We start from the raw sequence: 20,115 nt of genomic DNA, 5'->3' as shown, positions 1-20,115 counted from the left end.
TATTTAGTCATACAGCAGAACCTATTACTTCATATAATGTTGGGATGTTTAAATTTATATATGCATATGTATTAGCTCCCAAGTGTCCCCTTTTATAATCTGGGGGGTTTTTTTGCTATTTTCCTTTCTGAAACATTCAGATTGGGATTCAGCTACAGATTAAAGAGTAGGCATCTGAACTCTGTTGCAATTTATAGAACAGTGCACTTTTATTTGTTTCTTTTGTTCTGTAATTTGTCTCTAGAATATTGGCAGCACTATCCAATGGATTACTGTAAGAACAGCTCTTCAATGAGAACATTGTCTAGTCTTTTTTATTGTGCAGCAAAATCCTCATGTATACATACATGTATGCATTCTTAGATACACATTGCACTGGTGATCTAGGCTCACACTGGCAGATTCCTGATTCTGGAAAGTTTGAAGGACTTTAGTTATCTCTGACCTGCTTTTATCAGGATTTATTTTTTTTAATTAGCATTATCCTTTGAGGTTAGAGTTGGGTTCAGCCCTTCAAGCGATACCTCTTTTAAAACCTGTTCTAGCCTTACTGGGCCCCTTTTGCCCTTTCTCGAGCTTTTCTTTTTTGACAATTTTGTGTTTGCTCTGACTTCCCATAGAATTTCTTTCCATATGGTGTATATACATCTTACTCATTTAAACAGTTTTAAACATAATTCATGTAGCTGCTCTTTTCAATTTAAGCAACACTTGAGTTGATCTGTTGTTTTTGCAAAGGTATGCAAAGGTTCCTGTTCAAGTGGTTCCTCAATATTTTGAGTTTCTGTTCACTGTCAATGTCAATCAAGCTTTAGTTCCCTGATAACTCCCTGAAGGAACAACAATTTACAGTTTCTAAAAATTTGCTCTTAGCATCATTCCCTGACATGACTCCAGTCTTTGTGGTGATGATTGAACTCTCCTGTCACTGGGTTACCTTTCTTGATGACTTTTTAGTCTCTTCCAGCCTGGTGCAGTAGCCATCTGAGTGATGTAATACACTCTCAGATTATTCATTCCTCCTACAGTAACTCCTAGAGTTATAAGTTAAAATCATAAATGATCTCATAAGAGAAATATTATTTCCCACCCATCACCATTCCAATCCTATTAACTGTATTTAGAAATGCAGAAAAGACCTCATCACATGGATCTGGTGTTCTAATTACTCCAAGAATAAATCTATGCTAGCTTGGAAAACTGTACTTTTTTTCTTCCCTTAAATGCTTTTCCCTGTTTTTCAGCATGTCCTATTTCCTGCTTTCACTTGCACCCTGTGTGAAGGATGCTACGATTATGCCTAGTGATTCTTGAATCTTTAATGCTTTTTTTTGACTTGGTATTGACTATTGTCTATGCCAATAGGTTCATTTCCCTTTCTTCAGCTTCACTTGGAAAGTATCACATTTGCTATTTCTTTATATTACTTCAGCAGGCTGTGTCTGGGAACTTCACTGCTCACCCCTGCCCCCACTACAATGAAGTCAAATAAGCAGCTGGTACCCTATCCTGAGGAGGCATTCTACAGATTAGCCAAAACCAAGTAATAAGAACAGTTTTAAATCACTTACTCTCTAGGCTTGTTTAAAATACTTTGTGACTGTGTTTTGATCAGTAATTAGAAATAATAAAATCAATCCTGATGGTCTCTTTACATTTTTGCATTCCTCATTCAGTGATGCAGTTTTTGAAATACTAGTTATTTGTGATAAATGATTGCCTTGTTTTCTGATTACTTCACCAATGTGAAGTTATATGAAATGGGATAGGAAATCTTAAGGCCTAATCTGGACCTTTATAATATTGTTTAAGTTGGAAATTTCTACTGAAATCAGGACAGTATTATCACTCAATTACTACTCTTGAGATTAATTAGATAATGGTTTGATAGATAGAAAGGTAGTGTAGAGCTTGTGCTTTGTTTCCTTCTATGTATCTGTTAGAGTATACAGTGAGGGTCTGACTTCCTTGGAACAAGTCTATATGCCCACAGCAGTCATTTAGACTCAATTGTAGTCCATGGGGTGAAATTATCTCCTTTAAAAAGGAGATGTCTGTTAGCAATGTTTAAAAGAGAATAAATTATGCCAATTTCTCACAGATTGTACCTCTAAGTCTCTGCCTTTACTACAGGGAGGCAGGAGGAGAGGCCATCTCTGAAAAGATCAAATGTTTTTGAAAACTGGTTTAACTGAAGTCTCATATTTTTCCTCCATATGTTAAGTGACCAAAGTAATGGAATGCAAGTTAATGCTTATCACACTTTCAGAATTTTTAAACCAAATATACTGTTATTTCCTGTTTTTAAATACATATAGAACATCAGGTTATATCCTATAATCACCCTGCACATTTATTACATGTTTGGATGTTTACTGCAACATCTAGAAATCTCTTCAGAACCAGAAAAAGTGTAATTTTTGGTAACCCACCCAGTATTTCACATGCAGTGTGATTTTTGGATTGTGTTTAGGAGCTTGCATGGGATCAGAAAGGAGTTGCAACTGATTCCTTTGTGCAGGGTTTGAGTATGATATAGCCTGACACCTTCAAATTAATCTGTTATTCCATGATTGAGATTTCATGTGCTAGAAGTCAAAGTCTAGTGAAGTTGACTGATTCCAGCATATTGTTTTGGGTGTGTCTGTGTATGTGAGAATGGCTCAAGCCAATGCGAATTTCATCACTGAATCCTGTGTCTAGTGTGTTTTCTTTGCATAATGTGCGTAGTTGGATTTAAACATACAGAAAAATGACAAAATCTGAATCTGTTTTAGACTTTTTCTGGCTGTAGCAAAGCAAAATTGCCATGGTGTGCAGGAGGGAGGTGTTGGAAGGGAGGCCCAGTGTCTGATGTTTAATGGTAAGTGATCCATGTGTTCACAGGGGCCGTGGAGGGGTACCTCCACCACCAGCAGGAGTACCCAGAGGGGCACCAGCGCCCAGGGGAGTGCCTCCCAGCAGAGGACCAGTCAGTCGTAGCCGGGGACTTCTGGCACCCAGGGCAAGAGGAGTCCCCCCTCCTGCAGGATACCGGCCCCTCCCGCCGCCCCCGGCACAGGAGACCTACGGGGAATATGTAAGTGGAGCAGTGACATACTGTGTGTAGTGTGTAACTGGAGAGGTGAGCCTATCCCTTCAGAACTCTGTAAAATCTCTTTAATTAGTACCTAATTAAGTCTTGCATCTGTAGCAGACGTGGTCATCTCTCTTCACCTTTTCAGACTTGAGCTGTTTCTTATTAAAAAAAACGCTTCAGGTTATGTATATCACTACCATAAAGACATTGTGCATTTGGCAAAATAGTTATGTACCTCTTAAATGTACCTCTTATATTAGGTTTCTGCTTTACAAAAATCTGAAAAATCACGATGCTGTAGACTTTTAATTCTCAGCTAAAACAAAATAATATTCTTCTTAAACCTATCTTTGGGATCATAAAGCTGTTCAATGATTAAACAAATAAAATATTTTTATGAAAGCTTCAGAACTAATCCTAAAATTTTTACAAGGTACAGTGTATCTCAATAAGCCATACATATTTATTTTATTTTATAAAACGTTAAAATCATATCAAAATGTTTTTTATATTGTACATGACAAAATGATGTGGTTATGAATTGTTAAGGTAAACTTAAACTGGACTTACAGAGCAGTAAGATAAAGAAAAAAGATCATTAATCAAAATTATAGTCATGAAAATGGACTTACAGAAAAATAATATCTTCAAGGACAATGCTTTTAATGTTTTTTATTTATTGAAGCTTTGTGTGCCCTCTTTACAGCCAAGTGTGTCTGGACTTTGTTATTTAGACTAGATAAAAAGGAGTTCCTGAGTTCCAGAAAATGGTTTTGCTATTTAGACATTTTTTGTTTCTCTCAACCTCTCTTTCACCTGCTTGCTCCCTCTCTTCTTTCACTGGCCCCTGCCAAAACCCTCTACATAAATCTTGGCCTTTGTCCTTTCAAACAGAAACCCAATTTTCTATATAGCACTTACAACTTTATGCAGAAAAGTTTAATGTCATTGGTATAAACATTTATGCATATAACTGAACAATTCAGAAGAAGTTAATGTAGTTCATTAATTTTGAGGAAGAATACTTGAACAACATGTCTAAATTTCCCCTGGCTATACTTGACTAGTCAAAGTGGGTGCTGCAAATGAGTGATTCTGTCACAATGCTTTTAAAGGAATCAGTCCTCATTAAACAACCTGTTTCCAGGACACACACTCTAGAACATATGGAGATATGATAGAATATAAACCTATTTGAGTAAATTCATATTTATATATAATCTGCTATTTATAGCAGGTATTTTTAGAAGTGGCATGGAAATAACAGCTTTTTGAGTCATTCTCTGAGAAGTAAAGCATAGATCAGGATACTAAGTAGAAAATAGCACTGTAAAGAAAAACAGTGCTATGCTAAATGACTTCTAAAAGGAATGTTCTCTAGAACTGGATCACTTATCTTCCGAACAAGATACCTTAAATAGGATTGATATACTTAAAGCTGTAATTGATAAAGCAGTGCTAGATGGTCCACTTTAAAATTACTCTATTTCTTTTCTCCTCTGATAAAATGAGGTTTCTTCAGAAGGAAGTTTAGCTAGGACACAAACCATTGGTGTATTGCGTGTTCAATGTTAAATTTAACAGATGACATTTAACCTGTCCATTCACAGTACATTATCAAAGTTCTTTAACTGTGTCTTCTACAGGTTAAGGTAACATGGTCGGAGTCACTAGTAGTATTTCTGCCCTTTCCTTATTAATTCCTCTTTAGCTATATCTAATATTAAAGCACTACTTTGCCAAGCTGAGCAGAGTAAGGTCTCACTGGTTGAGAAGTGTCTGTAGGATAAGAACATCAGTAAGACCAGGGGTATCATAAGAAGATATTTTAAGCAGCATCAAAGCTTTGGAGACTGGAATATCCAGAGATTATAGAGAAGCCTTTACAAAAGTATAGGGTTTGTTTGGCCAGGTTTTGATAACTGAGTGGGGTACAGAGGTGACTTCTGTGAGAAGCTTCTGGAAACTTCCCTACGTCCAACAGAGGCAATGCCAACCAGCTCCAAGGTGGACCTCCTGCTGACCAAGCCCATCAACAATGGTGGTAGTGCCTCTGGGACAATGTATTTAAGAAGGAGGAAAAAAACTGAGCTAGAGAAGTCTATTCCTAAAGGGCTTCACCCAGTGGAAGGGTCCCACGCTGGAGCAGTTCATGAAGAACTGCTGTCCAAGGGAAGGGCTCACACTGGAGAAGTTTGTGTTGGACTGTCTCACATGGGAGGGAACCCACACTGGAATAGGGGAAGAGTGTGAGGAGTCCTGTCCCTGAGGAGGAAGGAGCAGCAGGGACAACATGTGATGAACTGACTACAGCCCTCATTCCCTGTCCTCCTGCACTGCTGAAGGGGAGGAGGTAGAGAATTTGAGTGAAGTTGAGTCTGGGAAAAAGGGAGGAGTGGGGGGAAGGTGTTATAAGGTTTAGTTTGTATTTCTCTTTTTCCTACTCTGATTTCATTGGTAAGAAACTCATTTCCCCCAGTTGGGTCTGTTTTGCCTGTGACAGTAACTGGTGAGTGATCTCCCCCTGCCCTTATCTCAAGCCATGAGCTTTTTGTTAAATTTTCTCTTTACAGCTGAGGAGGGGACTGACAGAGTGGCTTTGGTGTGGGCACCTGGTGTCCAGTCAGGGTCAACCCACCACAAGGAAGCTTTCCATTGAGGATTGGAAAGTCCGTAAGGATTCATGAAGCTTTTCATTCCCTTAGGTTTATAAACCCCTGCTTTGTACTCATTAAAATAATGTGTAAGTGTGCAAGTTCAGGAGGAAGCAAACTGCTGATGGAAGCCTTGAACCACTCACTTCTGTAACTCTGCAAATATCTCAGAAGGTGATTCAGGGCTTTCAGTGTGTAAAGTCCTTGCTCGTTTCTTTTGTAGAGTGCTGTTAAGTGTATCTTGTGACAGACAATGAATCACAAGGAGCCTCCCTTTTCCTTCACTCGCTCACTTTGCTAACTTTTTCTGTAGTCCTTGAAACCAATGAATTTATAACATCTATGAGTAATTTACTCAGTTCTGTTTCTTGCCTATTGTGATCTCTCCTTCCTCTTCTTGATTAAGTAGTTTTCTAAAAGACAATAACAAAGTGGGAAGGGTGTTACTTATTTCATTCTGACAAGTTGAGTTAATTTTGGAGGCAGTATCTCACATGGGGAAAATTATGTCACAGGCAAAAAGTCAATAATTTGAGTGTAGGTGTGTTTTAATGTGGGCTCAAGATCAAGAAAACTGGGTGACCATTGCTGTCCTGTGTTTAGAGCTCATAGGTGAGTTTTCCAGATGTTACCCATTATAGAAAGTTCTGCTCAGATATAGGCTGCCTCCATCATCTGTCAGGTTTCTGAGGTCTCTGTATTGCTGGCTCTTGAATGCTTTGGCTTTCTCTGCAGAATTCACATAACCTTATCAGACCAGCAGCAATACTTGCACATTTTTCCAGCTCAATGTAACTAGTTTTCCCATTCCACTGTTGCCAGTCTTACTTATGTATGTCTCTCAGCCCCAGTACCCATTCCTCCTGGGACGTCACCATATTGCTAGTACCACGATGAAGGTTTTGAAGCCACTAAATGACAGTTCCTTATCGTTTTCTCTGAAAATGTCTCTCTAATAGCTGTAGCATCAGCTTAGATAGCAAATATTCAGGCCTCTACAGCCAGCCAGCCTTATAATAGCTCTGTTTGCTGTGATAAACTTTCTCTGAAAACTAACACGTCTCCCATTTTTATTTCCTCAACTGCTCAGGTCAGGAGAAAACCTAATATGACATGGGAAGCATGGTCAGAATTATTTTTATAATACTTGGATAAGGGCAACCATACTAGGTGGATGCTTCATTTACTGAAGCACAGATGGTTTCAGGGACATTTTTCCTCTTAATTTTATTCAAATTGTTCTCATTGAACTATACTGTGTAATAGATAAAAATATTTTTATGTATTGTCAAGTTGGCAGTTTATTCCGTTAAGAAATAGAAGCTGTATTTATATACTAGCTGAAAATGTTAAGCTTTTCCATAATTTTTCAATAAGCAGAAAATCAGTAACAGTGTGCTAGCAATTCACTGCTCTTTAATAAGGTCAATTCCTTAGTGAATGTTCAGTCAAACATGGGTTAGAACAGAACTGCTCAGTCTGTTACTGTCTCTTAACAGTTGCTGCTCTTTGCCTCTTCCTGTTGTCCTCCTCTTAACAGCTTCAGACCTCTCAGACTTTTTTTCCAAATTAGTAACACAGCAGTGGGACTGAAGCTTTTTAAGAGTAGGCTTTTATTTGCTGCTGTTTTTATTTTGCAAAGGTAAATGTTTTGTAAATATTCAGTCAATATTTCACTTCTGTACTTTGCATGAATATATTTGTTATGCTGTGTCAAGTCCTGCTTTGGCTGCTTAAATGTGTTAAATGCAAAGTGAGATTTATCAGAGTTTCTAATCAGCTTTTTAGGCATTAAAAATTAGACTTTAAGTGGCAGTGTGGAATGTCTGTACTGAAAAGCAAAACTCATCAGTCTAGCATGTTATGGCCGAGATTCGCTTCAACACTATGTTAGAAAGCAATCAGATCTAAATATTCCTCCCACTTCTAGGGTAAGTTTGTGGCAGAGCTTTAGTTCTGTTTGTGGCAATTTTATTAATGTTTTTTTGTGTTCAGACAAGGGCTACCTCAGTGGCAGATCTTTCTAATGCACTGACCACATGTAATTTCTAGCAGTTAATGCTTCAATTAGAATGCTTTAATGACATTGCTTTGTGTAATAAGAATTGAAATTAAGATGAAATGTCCACTAGTAAGAGACTGAGGGAACCTAATGAATGTTAAGTAACTTGTAACTTGAAAAAGAACTTTATGAACTATCTCCAATTACATGCCAAGATTATTTTAGCTTAAAGACACAGGCTGCTCAGAAGGATGTATAGAATAGTTGGATGCAAAAAAGTTACATGATAAACTTCTAAAACTACTCTTTAAAATCTATGTTTAGTTATTTGCTGATTCTGCAAGACCCTAAAGCTTAGGGATTATTGTTTTTAAAGCTTTATAGTTCCTGAAGTAAGTAGGATTTAGGGGAAGTTGGTTCACAAATAACATTTGGCTGGATGGCTAAGAAATTAATTTCATGATCCAGTGATTATTATAAAATATGAATGTAAGTATCCATTAGTAAAAAGAATGATTGCAAAGTCTAACTATTTACAGGGGAGTGCCCATTCAGCTGAAAAACCTATAGCCTATTATTTAGTTCACTTTCTTTAGAAAGCTACTGCGAATTCTGTTTTAATCTGCAGCCTTGAGCTTGAATTCCCTGTCTCCTTTTTGAGATCATAATTACTTGAGATTTTGAAAAACTGAAAATTAGGATTAATGTGGAAGCAGTTTCTTGGAGCTATTAATACACTGCTAAATTTGCATGGTGAACTGTTTTTAACGTAAATTTTTCTCATGAACATTCACTTGCTGTTTGTGGTTGAAGAAGCAAAGATTGATAGGAAAAAAGAACAAAAATTCTGTATACCATATTAAAAAAACCCAATTTTTTAATTTAGAAATAAATGCTTCTTTAAGTTGAGGTGGCAGAATATTACCCAAAGTAAGGGCTAGTCTAGATGACATAAGACTTTGAAAAGAATATAGATTCTTGAATGGAGTTCAAGTATAACTTCAATGTTGCTTTGCAACAGTTACACCATGTTTTAATTTACCTTTGTCTTCTGAATGTTGTTAACTTCCTAATGACAGTCAGCATTTTAAATCAGTGGTTTTATTTGCTTAGTTGTTTTGAATGTGAAGCTTTTTGTTTGGGTTCCTGGAAGCTATTGAAGTAGCTTCAGTTTCTAAGAACTGGAGAAATTCTTTTGTCCATGGTGTTTCTGTTCCCCTCTGTGGATAATGTTGTGGTTTGCATTTAGGTATTACACACTTTTTTAAGCAGTGTGTTTGCTGAGTTCTGGCTTTTCAGAAGTGCTAAGACTATTCCTAAAGTCAGGGTGAATTTGAGTAAGACTTTTGGAAAGAAAGTGCATAACATGAAAACATTATTTCTTGGCTTTTTCCCCCCTCATTTTAATGTTCTTTTTTATGCTAAATAGGACAAGCAAGAAGAGATAAATGTACATGTTTCAGATTTTAAGCCCTTCAATTGTTTTGTTTTACTTTACATCTTTGACCTTCTCTGGGATTCTCAGGATGAGATGGAGTAAGAAAGAATGGAAAATAGTTCCATTTTCCCAGGAACTCAGGTGACATAGGCTGTGGAAACAGAAGAATATTCTGGAGAAAAGGTTGAAAAGCTTTTCCACTTGCCTATCTCAAAATTCACCTATCAAGTTCATATAAAAATCTTTTTGAAGTATTTTAGTTTAAGCTGCTCATCTAAAACTTGGTGTTACTGAATGAGTTGTCCTTCTGATTCCGACACTGCTCCCTGCTGTTGTGCATAGAAAACAGACTTGTTTTGGTCTGGCAGTAATTTGCTTTAAATGTTACTGTCTAAAGTCATTACCAACTCCTCGGGGGTTTTTTGAGGTGCATGAAAAACAATCCACTAGTACATCTCTCATTCCAGGAATACCTTATTTGTTCTGGTTGAATATGTACTAGGCTTCTTCTAGATGAAAACAGATGAAAATTTCCAAAATAAGAGCTTACAGTCTGTGCATGTTTGCTGCTAATGTCCTTAATGAGAGCACTCAGACTTTAGATGGTAGTAGCTACCCATATTTGATTTGATTGCACCATATTCCCTGTTGATTAAATGATGGGGGTGATGTTACTTCCACGTAACAAAATGGCTGTTCTTTCCCTTTGCAATTCTAATTTAAAAAAAAAAAAAAATTCTTTATTGCACTGCACTGATGTTGTTTTGTGTTTTCTCCTTCAAGTTAATCTCTGCACATTTTTTTTAAAATTTGATAATTTTTATCTGAAAGGAATACATTCCTCCAGTATTCTGGGATAAAGTACCTGGTGTAAGTATTAGTTTCAGAGAATGATGAGGGAAAGAAACAACCACCTTTATCACCTAGTGGTAAAGGTCCTAATTTTTTCCCTTGGATGGATTTCCTTAGATGGGAACAGCTGGAAAATTGATTTCTTATTGAATTCACAATTTTTTTTTCCAGCACTGAAAATTACTTTTTTGTTAAAAGCTGTTTTTACCCTCTTCTTTCTTCCACTGTTGTTCTTTGAAATATTGTTCGATTTCCCTAAAAAGGGTCCAAACACTAGTCTGTCACTGTCACTGCCATCAGATTTTAACTTAAAGCCACCATTTCCTATTCCCCACCAACATGGATGTGTTTAGAGTACTGTTATAATTAGAAAGAAGCACTGATGAGCAAGACTTAGCATGATTTATAATAGTTTGGGTACTACAAACGCTTTGGCAAGGATTGCTTTTATCATTTTTTGCCCTGTGATAGTAACTTAATGTATTTGAAGGGTGCTTATTTACCCATTGCCTTTGATTCTGTTCATGAAAAATGTCTGCAGTTCACAGGGAGAAATTCCATTTACCAGTGCTGCTCTTTAGATTTATCTCAGTTGTGGGCACTATCATTGAGACCACTGCAGATAGAACCTCTCTTTAAGAAGAAATGCTTATAGGTTGCCTTAATAAGGGAGCTTATTACTAAGATTTGAGATTTTACAGAATAGTTTCATACTCTTTTCAAATGATCTGTCTTGATTCTGTTTATAGAGTGAAGATACGATCTTGTTTGGCCTTTTGGTTTTTGGACTGGAATAGGAAATATGGCTTTGCCACTAAGCTTTCTAATATCTGAGGGTCTTTAAGAATAGCTCTTTATGGGTTTGTGTAATATGTATAGAGAGGGAAGGCCATTGTAGAAATATAGACACTGTCATCCATGTGAAAATAATGGCTTTAGATATAAAAATGAGTGCTTTCGTAAGTACTTGAAAGATGCCAAAAAAATCAGCGGGAAAAGTGCAATGAAAAGATTCTTATGGAGGTGTAGTTCTTCCTGTATTATAGAAATCTATATAGCAATGCTTGTATTCAGTAGAATGTACTTAGTACAGTGGTGTACTTTAGTACAGGATATCTGTGCATATAAGTTCTGTCCTGTCCATTTTCATTATATATGTGTAAAAATGAGTTATTTTCATTTAAGTTAGCATGTTATTTTATAGTAATGAAACGTGCCAGATGGCCAAGGATATTTCACCTAAATACTAAATGAAGTTAAAGAAAACATTTACTGAAACCACAAGAGGTCTGATTCAGAAAGAAAGTACTCAAGTAGTGTGGATCTAATTTAAAATGTAAAACATTCTGCATTGGCTGACCCTATTTGTAACCTCCTGAAAGAGCAAGTTTTCAAATAGTGTATGACTAAGAGCAAATACTGTCAGACCTAATTCAGGGAAAGCTCTGAAACATACTTCAGCTGCCCCTGCCTAATTGCTACTTCAAGGGAACTGTGCACAGTAAACACATTTTGGAATTTGAATATCTTATCTCTTAACAGAACAAGCCATTGAAAGCAAAACCATTCTATTTTTGGAGCATGTTGCACATGTTTATCTCTGTTTCAGTGTAAACTTTGGAGTTTATAACTGTAAATATTAGGGAAAAAGTCTTTACTGTGAGGGTGGCGAGGCACTGGAACAGGTTTCCCGGAGAGATTGTGCACGGCCCATCCCTGGAAGTGTTTAAGGCCAGGTTGGGTGGGGCTCCGAGCAGCCTAGTCTAGTGGAAGGTGTCCCTGCCCATGTCACACAGCTGGATCCTTAAGGTCTTTTCCAACCCAAACCATTCTCTAATTCTGTGAAATATGGAAATAAAAAGGAATTGATCTATTTAAGCAGATTATAGTAATCACAACAGCACATTTTGATAGCTTTAATTCTGAGTGACTGGAGTCCCACATATAAACTACAAACCAGATATCTTTCCATTCAAGGCTTACAAGAGCCACCTTCAACAATATTATAATGCAGGGTCTAATTTCAGCAGTGCTGAACTTAAGTAGCTCACAAAGTGGTGAACAGTAGTGAGTCCTGGGAAAAAGTTCTCTGGAAGAGGAGTGCGAATACTAGAAACACTTCAGTCTCATATAACATGGACCTCCTCAAATTTTCCTTTTGTTATGCTGGATATATTGGGAAGGATCTCCTTATTTCAAAACTACTTTGTTCCTTTGTCTTCAAGAAGTCATAGTTACACCATAATTTCAAAGTAGTCTGTTACCCCCTTTCCTTCATGATCAAAATAGTTAACATAGATGTGAGTAATAGGAATGATTGCTTAAGAATTCTCCAATGATTCCTTAATGGCAAAGTTTTCCTGACATGTTAGAAGATTAATTTCAGTCCTCTGCTTTCATTTGTTGCCACTGCTGGATATGCACAACTTGAAGTTTGGAAGCTTGTCTTAGGGATGGCTCATTCACAGTTGGGAGTTTCTATGAGAGGAGACCAAATGTCATGTAAATGTTCTGGAAAAGAGCAAATAAGTTGGCTCAGGCAGATTCAGCTGTTGATCAAGGTCTGTATTGTTAACAGATGTCTGTATATTGCATCAATAAGTAATAAGGTGCTTGTTTGGAGTAACTGCCAGGAGGGATTGGTCTGTGGTTTATCAAGAGAAACTCTTATCTGATAAGCAAGAAAACACCAAGACTTCTAATTTTTAGTTTCAGGGCAGTGAATTAGTGAAAGAGAAAATGCATTTCCTTTTCAAGTGGGATGCTACTTATCCATGGATCTCTGCGCAGCAGACAATTGGAAGAATTCTAGTTTCTTCTTCCCAGCCAATGAATAGAGTCACTCATTTGTGCTGACCAGTATTCACAGACAGCCTTCTAATCACTGCTGGGAAACAATTATTTGCACTGATCTAGCAGTGGTGAAGCTGCATTGATGGGCAGATTGCCTGTTTTCCATATAAACTTGCTAAAAGCTCTCAGGAATTTCATTTTCCTATCAGTTATTTTGAGGATGTCACTGGCTTCTGCTGTGGAAAGCTTTTCTTACCATGCCTAGAAAGCTGTCAGATTCCTACCACTGGAGATGTTTTCAACTAGAGTTGGACAATCCATCATTTATCATTCCTATCTAATTGCTACTACTGGCCAGTTTTGTTTTCTGTCATTGCTGAAAGATTCTTAAAGGTTCCCTTTCCTGGAAATGTTGATTCTTCATGAAGCTTGATCCTTACGTTGCCAGGGTTTGATACACACTTACTCAGAAAATACTGTATATATATAATATTTATATGATGAGGATGCCTGATTTTAATTTCTCTGGATCCCTCAGTCTTCAAAATGTCTTCTCATTAGGTCAGACTCATCTTGCAAAAGCTGGAGAAGATACCCCTAAATATCCATTAAGGTCTTTGGATATTTGGATAGGATTTGAATATTAGGATTTACTATGAATCAATACAAAGGATATGCCATTTCTACTTTTCCTTTGTTTAGCTCAGGTATATTATTGGACAAAACAGTAAATTGATGACAGTTCCTTGGATTTCTATAGTTCATCCTTCTCTGGGAAAACACAGCATAATTGTCACTTGTTTTTATCTTCAGCTACAAGCCATACAGAAGTTTGAGTTAGTGCTTTGCTTAAATGGTGTTTAAATCCAGTGCTGTTTTGGGAAGAGTGTTACATTGTATACTTACATAGTGTGAATAATGTGGAGAGGAGTAAGAAATCCTTTACTTCTAGTTTCTTAACGGATGCTAAACTCCCACAAGTTGAAGAGCATACACAGGGCATTCAAAGTAGCAAAACCATCCTTCTTTCTAGTCTTATTTCTGGGAAACTTCTTTCCTATCTGTAATCTACATAGAATATTGAATTTATTATCCAGAAATAAGTCAGCTACCTAAGTCAGGTACATAATATTTATTCAGATGTTTTGATTCCTGAGATGCTTCCCAGAGCTTTCCTGAAGATTGGTAGTTCACTCAAATTCAAGACCATGAGGGTATGAAATGTTTGTACTGCCTCTGCACAAACCAGGTTAAATGAAGAAAAATCTTTTAAAGCACATTGCCAATAGTTCAGAATACCCTTTAAGAAATTATGTTCTTAGATTTGTAGATGGAAGTAGTCTCTATTAGTATTAAAATTTTGCCACTTCATGATGTACATATGCCATACATACATTTCAGGAGAAATTGTCTTTCATAGGTGGAACTCAGTTACTACTTTGTTTCTGGAGTGTGCTTGTGGTTAATATTACATTTCTTTTACATCATTTCAGGAGTATGATGATGGCTATGGAGCTGCTTATGATGAACAAAGCTATGATTCTTACGATAACAGCTATAGCACTCAAGCACAAAGGTAAGCCTCCAAATCAACTGTAACTACTTCTGAAAAATTCTGTGGTTAGCCTGTTAGTTTTACACTACCTGTGTTAGTTTTTTTTAGTATTACATAAGTATAAAAGTTAAGTTTCTCAGTGTCTGAAAAAAAAAAAAAAACAGAACTGATAACTTGAAACAGTTTTAGTGATGCCAAATCATAAATCAGAAAGTTTTCAAAAGTTCAGGAAATTCAGGAAAACTTAATTCAGATTCATTTTAGGAGGGAGGAGTAAGCAAGGAGGGGAGAGGAGAAAAAGAAACTTAAAAGGTATTAAATCTCCTGAAACATGAAACTGATTGCATTTCCTTACTACTTTTAACAATGTTATATTCCAGTATTTTACCTTTATTTGACTGTAATAACAGTACACCCTTGTGTGTGTTTTACTTCTCTGTGGAATTCCTTGTGACAAATTTGGATTGCTTGTCACTTGTTTCCTTCCCCCACTTCATTCTCAGCAGTATTTTTAAGCACTTCTAATTTATTTTCTTAAAATTTTACTTTCTTCAAAGGAGTCACTATTTGGCAATTCCATGAATTACAAAGAATACTAATGTGTTCCAGTGTTGGGAAAAATGCTATGAAGTAAAAACTGCTTCCTATAGGTAGAACTTAATGGCAAAAATCACATGACAGACATAGCAGCTTGGTTGATCATTCTTGCTGTTGGGTACTTCCAATGTGCCTGTCTCAAAAAGGAACTTCTGTGCACCTTTTACAGAATTGTAATTCATTTTCACTATTTTCTCTTGGACCGAGCTTTTGTAATTTGCTCAATAGGAGATTTTGCAATGTCTTTGAGAAAGTTTTGAAACTTTTATGGCAGTGTTATGACATGTCTCTGAGGCAGGGTAACTGAGGTTCCTGTTAATAAATAGTTTGGGGTGAATTAGAATAAAATGACACTGAATGACAGGTGTATATGAGGCCAGATGTATTTTAAAACAATTTAATTGCAGCAGAATTAGGTAGCCATCTTGGTTTTTTCTGTAAAAGTATCAGGAAATAATACATAAGGAAAAGAGAGAGAAGGAAAGGATAATAGTAGATTGTGGAGAGGAAAGATAACAGTAGATTGTGGATCCAGTGATGAGATTTAATTGTTGTGATTTTGATTGTCCATGATCTGTGATAGTCTCAATCTTGATCTGTTGGGAATGGGGCCCTGCCAAGCAAAAGGTTCCTCGTAATATACATTGAAATTAGCCTGGGAACACCTGGGTCCCTCCCCAGGGAGGGAGTTCTTTGCTGTAACACTGAGGCACATGCAGTCTTCAGATGGAGAGTTTTCAAAAGAGTTGGGGGGTCGCTTTGTAGTCCTTGTTGGTTTCAGTCCCCCTCTACTGGTCTTGCCTGTTCCTTGACCCCACTTCTGCACTTTCATTGTATATTGTGTGGTCACCATGGACCTGAGCAGGAAAATTGGCTCCAGTCAGGTGCTGCCCTACCTTTGCATGGTCCCCCTTTCCAGGCACATCCTGTTCTAACTTGCTCACTTGAATGGTCATCAGTGTTTGAGGCACAGCAATGCATTAACTCCTTACTGTCCAGGCTTCTGCAGGCAAAAAAACCCCCTTAAAATTGTTGAAACAATAACGTTCAGAAAATTATAAAATACTATAGATTTACATTACTGCTTTAGTTATTTTGGCTGATTGGAGCATCAAACTTTGCCCACTGCAAAGATGGCAATAGGAGAGGAAGATGAGATGTTGATAAATAGATGGTTCTTGGTCTGTTTTACGTTCTGCTAAATATGTAAGGTTTACAATGGAGCTTTATCTGAAATAGTACAGAACTGTTCACAGCAAAGTTGAGAATAAAGCTCTTTACACCTGGCATCTGCTTTTCTGTAGTGTTGTCACAACCAACTTCAATTTTGTTGTGTAAATGAATATTTTTCTGTGCTCAACAACTTAGTCAGTGTGAAAAAACACAGTGGAAAGTACCAGTGTAGTTATTGTTGAGAACTAAAATAATGAAATTACCTTTGTCTGATACTTGGCTGCTACAGCTTCTAAGCTACTGAAAATTGATAAAAATAATATGACTTAAGAAACCAGCAGTGTAGTCTCAAAAATATGAGACTCCGTAGTGTTACATTTCGAGAGCAGCTGTTGGTAATGGATTTTTTTTTTTTCCCCCAAAAGAAAATTGCCGAAGTAGTCCTCAACTTTTATGTTGCTAATTCTGTTCTGGTTTACTGCTCCTAGTGTTGGTAAATGGGTTTATTGCACGCAAACATTTGGACTTCATTACAGAGTCATTTGCCCGAGCCAAAACTAAACATTACTTGGATTTGATTTTTTTTTTTCATGGTAAGAAGGTTTTCACTGGCATTTTCTTCCTTTGAACTAAAATTAGGAAAGAAACCAATTTCCCAAGGAATGAAATTGCTGTTGTAAAGGATTAATACATAAGAATGTATAATACTCTTGGATATATGTGCACATGCTTAACTGTCTAGAAGGAGATACTTCATAAAATGATTGCTGTACTTTGTATTTTACCTGTAGTTTCACAATACATATATTGTTAGATTTTCATGAAATTGTTGTCTTTGGAATGATTACGTGACTTTTTCTCCCCCTAATTTTATCAAGTGTTCTGTGGTAAAAGAAAACATGAAATTATTCACTGGCACGTTTCTCACAGGATATCAACTCTCATTTTCTTGCATATTTTCTGGCTTGGCAAAAAGATTTTTGGGATAGTATTGGCAGGCAAAAAAGTAATAACTATAAACAGCCATCTGAGCTACCTAGACCTGCATTCCTATCTTTAATCGGAATATCAAGTAGTAGCCCACATTGCAAAATGTCATTGTGTAACCATTATGAGATATTTATCATATTTAGGTTCATTACAATGCCCTTACTATGAAGGAAATTAAGGGAAAGTGCATTGTTTTCATAGCTTAGCCTTATATCATTCTTGATATTTTGCCCTCATAAAACATGGAAGGAAGCTGCATTTGCACATGGAGGATGTTCACGTGTTTAAAATGCATCATTTAGTGACCAGCATGTGGAAACAACTTACTCTCTTTCCATTTCTAAGTTGAAAATACTGATCTTGAAGTATTTCTAGTATGCCTTCTGCTACTGATTTCTCTAGAAATATTGTAATATTAATGATATTGTGCATTAAAGGGGAAATTTGAGAAACAGCTATAAAACTGAAAATGAGTTGGCTCATTAAATTACTTGCAATAGTTTTTAGTATGTAACCAAGTTTGAGTGCAGGAACAGGGTTTAATGTTCACAAATGTACACATTGTGTGATATGTTGGAGGCAGTGGAAATACTTATTTCTGTTTTAAAGCTTTTGCTTATGTAGTGATTCCCCTGTTAAAGATGGACACTTGAATAGAATCTGAAATATCTCTAGGAATTTTGGAGATCTGTAAGATGTTGCACAACAGCACATCTTTTGCTATAGGTGAACAGGAGTACCTTCTCCAAATCTGACCATTCAACACAACAGTGTGACTCTCCTTGATTGCTTTTATTGTGATGTTTCAAATGTATTTGCCAGAAATGACCAAATCTGAGATGGACTGGGATGAGTGATGTGTTCAGATATGAAGAATTGGATATTGTGTATTTCTGTGTGCATTGAGGTGGATGAGACTTTGCTTGCTCTGCAAATAAATTCTTCCCATTTTTATACTAAGTGCTTGCTGATAACAAGTTGCAAGTGATTAGAAGTTTAGTGGCATTTTATTTGACATTGTGAGAGACTGTATCCTTGCTTGTGCGTGGCATTCTGAACATTCAGTTAAAACCTGCCACAGCACTAATAGGGAGAGAAACATTAGAGTTTTCTGAGTTCTTATCTATCTTAATGCCCTGTAATCCTATAAAAAAAGTTGTTTTCCTTTAGAACAATTTATTATCCACAGTTGTTTGTTCATGCAACAAAGCCCCAAATAGTGCTTCAGGATGTCCTTTAATGGAATTGTTTTTATGGTCAAAAAGACGTATCCCTTGGAGCTGTACTGAGCTTGACTAGTTATCTGAACTGATTTTTAGAAGAGATGTGACTAAATTATATTTATAGTTTTTTGCAGACGGATTGTTTAATGCTATTTTCATTGGTATAATCTGGGATGGTTAATCAACTGTTCTTCTTAGTCTTGTTATAAAAAAACAAAAACAACCTCAGAATAGCTTAAAATATTTCTCAATTTCTGAAAATCAAAAGCTACTAAGCATAGAATCATAGAATGATTTGGGCTGGAAGGGACCTTAAAGACCATCTAGTTCCAACCTTCCTGCCACAGGCAGGGACACCTTCCACTAGACTAGGTTGCTCCCAACACCATCCAACCTGGCCTTGAGCACCTAGGGATGGGACATCCACAGCTTCTCTGACCAATGTATTCCAGTGCCTCACCACCCTCACAGTCAAGAGTTTCTTCCTAATATCTAATCTAAATATCTTCTCCTTCAGTTTAAAACCATCCCCTTATTCTATCACTACATGCCCCTGATATGCAGTCAAGCTTTAAGGTTGTATGTTATGCAGTCAGGAGTTCCTTCATAAAATTTGTTTTCTATATGCACATGGAGTAATTTAACATGTGCAGTTGTATGCCAAAAACCTTTCCATGATCTTAAGGAAAAATGAATTGTGAGTGTGAAAGCCAAACTCGTGATTTCCGGTACTGATATTTTCCTGTGTCAGATGCATGTACACCTGTCAGTGTCCCTCCCCAGCACATGTGTATTCTTCCACAACTTATCTCACTCTTAAAAGACTTCCCAAACCTGTGTAGAATTTAAATTCTTTTCTTGGATTTATTGCAGAAAGTAGTGGGTATTTTAATGGTCTGATGTTAATGCTAGACCAATTTTATTATGAAAATTCACATAATAGTTTTATGGAGGGAGCAGGAGCATTTAATTGTGTCTTCATTTAAAATTGTAGCTCAGTTTAAACATTTGCAGCATGAGGAAAAAAAAACTAGTTATTTTAAATCTCTGAAATATGTTTTGAATTGAGCCAAAGTGCTTTTGTCCCTTAGTGACTCCATACATGATCCGCACAAGTGTTTGCAAAGACAATAATATGGCAAAGGGAAATGGATGCTAATAAATCAACTGTCACTGTCAGCTCACTGTTTAATGTTCTCTAGAATACATAAGATTTATCACTGAGGAATTGTAGAATAATGGTAGTGTATGGAAACAAAGTCCACTGGGGAGATGTACTACATCATTTGGATTTAGCGCTGCCATCTGCTTAATAGCATTGAGATGACTACAGAGGTACTTATGATCAACCATTCATAGCAGTGACAGATGCTGTAGAGAGTTAACATGCCAGGGAATGAGGTTTGTTACTGAAATTCAGATTATGTGACAAGGTTGCTGAGAAAGGGGGCTGGGTTTGTTACCTCTCCAACAGCATTAGAGGTTTACTGTGTGCTTTTAAGTTTACTATTGAGAGAGAATGGCTAACACAGTTACTGTAGTGCAAAAAGAAGTATGGAGAAACCCCATCTGTCTGGTTCATGCACTCAGAAGTTTCAAAGAACTTCCTTAGGCTTGTGTGCTAACATTTAAAACACAATACTTTTCCTAGGTGAAAATAAAAAGCCTTTGACTAGCTTCATTTTTTTAATCTGCAACAGAGATCAGCAGCCTCAACTACAAGAGGAATAGTTTATTTAACTGTATGCCTGTGTCTGCT

At 36.7% G+C, this 20,115-nt stretch overlaps 1 protein-coding gene across 3 annotated transcripts in view; it reads left to right on the top strand.

Annotated features, from left to right (window-relative positions):
• The window catches only part of KHDRBS3 (KH RNA binding domain containing, signal transduction associated 3), a 98,172-nt gene that overhangs the window by 59,924 nt on the left and 18,133 nt on the right, over positions 1-20,115 (top strand). For 2 of the 3 annotated variants that reach the window (XR_001875368.1, XM_017818337.1), the window contains exons 6-8: positions 1,433-1,543; positions 2,887-3,079; positions 14,312-14,394. Coding sequence is in view for 2 of the 3 variants with exons in the window: in XM_017818337.1 (XP_017673826.1) it covers positions 1,433-1,543; positions 2,887-3,079; positions 14,312-14,394 (387 nt within the window). In the remaining variant the exon portion in view is untranslated. The remainder of the gene's footprint in view (positions 1-1,432; positions 1,544-2,886; positions 3,080-14,311; positions 14,395-20,115) is intronic. The other variant, XM_017818338.1, reaches the window with a different exon arrangement.

Source organism: Lepidothrix coronata, unplaced genomic scaffold (assembly GCF_001604755.1).
Source record: "Lepidothrix coronata isolate B3197 unplaced genomic scaffold, Lepidothrix_coronata-1.0 Scaffold67, whole genome shotgun sequence".
Classification (NCBI taxonomy): domain Eukaryota; kingdom Metazoa; phylum Chordata; class Aves; order Passeriformes; family Pipridae; genus Lepidothrix; species Lepidothrix coronata.
Note: the sequence above shows the minus strand (reverse complement) of the source record. Positions and strands in the feature narration are given on the sequence as shown.